Source organism: Tribolium madens, unplaced genomic scaffold (assembly GCF_015345945.1).
Source record: "Tribolium madens isolate multiple individuals breed KSU strain unplaced genomic scaffold, Tmad_KSU_1.1 Scaffold_19;HRSCAF=116;Tcas5.2_LG9, whole genome shotgun sequence".
Taxonomy (NCBI): Eukaryota; Metazoa; Arthropoda; class Insecta; order Coleoptera; family Tenebrionidae; genus Tribolium; species Tribolium madens.
This window is the reverse complement of record NW_025400983.1, coordinates 1,946,736-1,950,192: the sequence shown is the minus strand read 5'-3', so window position 1 is coordinate 1,950,192 and position 3,457 is coordinate 1,946,736. Positions and strand designations below refer to the sequence as shown.

Here is a 3,457-nt window from a genome sequence, read left to right as displayed (position 1 = left end):
ATATTTTCTATTAATTTAAATTATAAATGTTTTATTCTCGTTTATTTCAATAAATTTAGAGCAATTTTCAACGCAAAACTAAAGAAATTTGTAAAAATTTTCCATAACGAAACAAAAAATTGCAATATTAGGTCTGAAATGTGGTATTTTTGTAAATTTGGGAACGTTTTCACTAAAGAATTCCCAAGATTCGTGAGATTTTACTATAAGTAAGTAGGGAATTCCAAAATTATAAGCTTGGATTAGTACAAAATTTGGATAATAAAGTAAAGTAGAAAAAAATATATAAAACAACAAAATTTGAAACAATTCCAATGACTTGAACTCAAAAACGGAAACAGAACTGGAAATTATATAATAAATTTTTATATTCGCAACTATAGAATCAAACAAAAATTTGAAAAAATCAAAAATTTAATGCAAACATGTTATGAAACTAGTATCATTAAAATCAATAATAAAATTAAAATTGAAACAAAACAATAATTTCAGATGAAAAAATAAAAAATACTAAGAAACCTGAACTGAAAAAAACGTAAAATTAGACTGAATTTCAATTCTAATATCAAGAAAACCCGCCAAACACAATTCGAATTAAACAATGCAAATGCAAAAATGCTGTAAAAATTGAGTAAAACCTTAATATTATGAAACTCCAAATTTAAAAATGAGAAACTGAACTAGAAATTCAAACTAAAAATGACAATCAGTCAGAAAAACTCAAAAAAAAGTAATAAACATGAACTGAAAACTTGAAAAATGAAATGAAATAAATCCCAATTTACGAAATCTCAACATTCAAAAACTGATTTCGAATTCAATGACACAGAAAATCGAAAATGAAAAAACTGAAAAATGGAAACAATCTTAAAATTAAATAACTCAAGCTGAAACGCAAAAATCAAATTATTATCATAATAAAAATGCAGTAAAAACTGAAAAAACTCAGTGGATAATAAAGAAATTAAAAAAAAGAGAAATAAGGTAGAAAATTGCGAAATTAAATCTAAAAGGCCTAATTTTTATTAAGAAAACAAAGAAAAAATTACAAAATTAGTAGTGAAATGCAATAATTCTGCTTATTTTGATGAAATAGTGTTTTATCAAGAAATACACTAATGTTGAGAATTTTTGCAAGTTTCTAAATGCAATATTTTCTAAAAATTTAAATTATGAATATTTTATTCTCGTTTATTTCAATAAATTTAGAGCAATTTTCACTGCAGAACAAAAGAAATGTGAAAAAATTTCCCAGAACGAGACAAGACATTGCAATATTAGGTCTGAAATGTGTTATTTTTGTAAATTTGGGAACGTTTCCACTAAAGAATTCTCAAAATTCGTGAAATTTTACTATAAGTAAGAAGGGAATTCCAAAATTATAAGCTTGGAAAAGTACAAAATTTCCAYTTCCAATGACTTGAACTCAAAAACGGAAACTGAGAACTGGAAATTAAATAATAAATTTTCATATTTGCAACTATAAAATCAAACAAAAATTCGAAAAAATCAAAAATCAAAATGTTATGAAACTAGTAACATTAAAGACAATAATAAAATTAAAATTGAAACAAAACAATAATTTCAAATGAAAAAACAAAAAATACTAGTAAACCTGAACTGAAAAAAAACGGAAAATTAGACTGAATTTGAATTCTAATATCAAGAAAACCCAAACACAATTCGAATTAAATCACTGTCAATTTGCAAATGCAAATATGCTGTAAACCTTAATATTATGAAACTCAAAATTTAAAAATGAGAAACTGAACTAGAAATTCAAATTAAAATCGACAATCAGTCAAAAAAAAACTCAATATTATAAACTTGAACTTAAAAGACCAAAAAAAGTAATAAACATGAACTAAAAACTTGAAAAATGAAATGAAATAAATCCCAATTTACAAAATCTCAATATTAAAAAACTGATTTCGAATTCAATGACAGAAAATCGAAAATGAAAAAACTGAAAAATGGAAACAACGTCTTAAAATTAAATAACTCAAGCTGAAACGCGAAAATCAAATTATTATCATAATAAAAACGCAATAAAAACTGAAAAAAAAACAGTGGATAATAAAAAAAAAATAAAAAAAGAGAAAATTGCGGCCTCATTTTTTATTAAGAAACCAAATAAATAAAAAAGATTTTGCGACAACAAACAACAAATTACAAAATTAGTAGTGGAATGCAATAATTCTGCTTATTTTGATGAAATAGTGTTTTATCAGGAAATACACTAATTTTGAGAATTTTTCAAGTTTCAAAATGCAATATTTTCTAAAAATTTAAATTATAAATATTTTATTCTCGTTTATTTCAATAACTAAAGAAATTTGAAAAATTTTCCCGAAAGGAGATATTAGCTCTGAAATGAGTTATTTTAGAGCAGAGATACATGCCGGGGACGTGGTGGCGCAGTGACATTTAGTGACAGATTTAGGGATGTTTTCCAGTGAAATTCCTCATGAAACACCTTTGCATTGCCCCCCCTGTCCCCAATGCATAATTCCCCCGATCATCTCATTATCCATTATGCAAAAACCGGTTATAAAATTTATCCAAGGTATTGCGTTGTTTATCAAACATCGCAAACGCAGTCCACTTTCTACCGTTGTACTTGGCACACATCAAGCGATAAATTTATTTCTAGGTGTGGTAACAATGTTCAAACTTCTCGTATTGGCCCTCACCATTGCCTCCACAATGGCTACAGTAAGTCAAAATTTTATTTTTTAATTTCAAAATAATAAAAAAAAATCAGGTGGAGAAAGCCGTGGTGTGTCTCAAATCGGGCGACATCGACGGCAAAATCACCTTCACCCAAACCCCCACCGAGGTGAAAATCGAGGGGGTCATCACCGGGCTCCCCAAAGGCAAGCACGGCTTCCACATCCACGAGAAGGGGGCCCTCGGCGACGGCTGCAAGGCCGCCGGGGGACACTTCAATCCGGACAAAGTAGCCCCACTTTGGGCCAATAAACAAATCGTTAAATTTTTATTTTTAGAAGGATCATGGGGCTCCTGAGGACGCTGTTCGCCATGTCGGCGATCTTGGGAACATCATCGCTGATGAGAAAAAAGTGGCCAATGTCAGTTTTACTGACAAAATTATTTCTTTGAATGGTGATTATAGTATCATCGGGAGGGCTCTTGTGGTCCATGAGGGGGAGGACGATTTGGGGAAAGGGGGCTTCGATGACTCCAAGACCACAGGACATGCCGGGAGCAGACTCGTCTGTGGTGTCGTCGGAATTGCGTAAATACATGTTTTGAAGCMTTGTGTTTTGTACTTTTTTACTAAATAAAGTCCACAATTCGAACAAATTTATGTTTGTGATGCTTGGTGTTTTTATGACAATTGCTACTAACTAAATAAGTGGCGACCTTTGTGTTGCTATTTTTAGAACGAATGAAAATAATGATTCAGAGAGCAATTTCGAATTCATTCACAATT

General features: G+C 29.7%; 1 protein-coding gene across 2 annotated transcripts in view; it reads left to right on the top strand.

Annotated features, from left to right (window-relative positions):
* The window catches only part of LOC123010511 (superoxide dismutase [Cu-Zn]-like), a 9,970-nt gene that overhangs the window by 2,434 nt on the left and 4,079 nt on the right, over positions 1 to 3,457 (top strand). For both annotated transcript variants that reach the window (XM_044407464.1, XM_044407456.1), the window contains exons 2-4: positions 2,654 to 2,715; positions 2,765 to 2,959; positions 3,009 to 3,259. In XM_044407464.1, coding sequence (XP_044263399.1) covers positions 2,665 to 2,715; positions 2,765 to 2,959; positions 3,009 to 3,259 — 497 coding nt within the window. In that variant the 5' untranslated portion in view covers positions 2,654 to 2,664. The remainder of the gene's footprint in view (positions 1 to 2,653; positions 2,716 to 2,764; positions 2,960 to 3,008; positions 3,260 to 3,457) is intronic.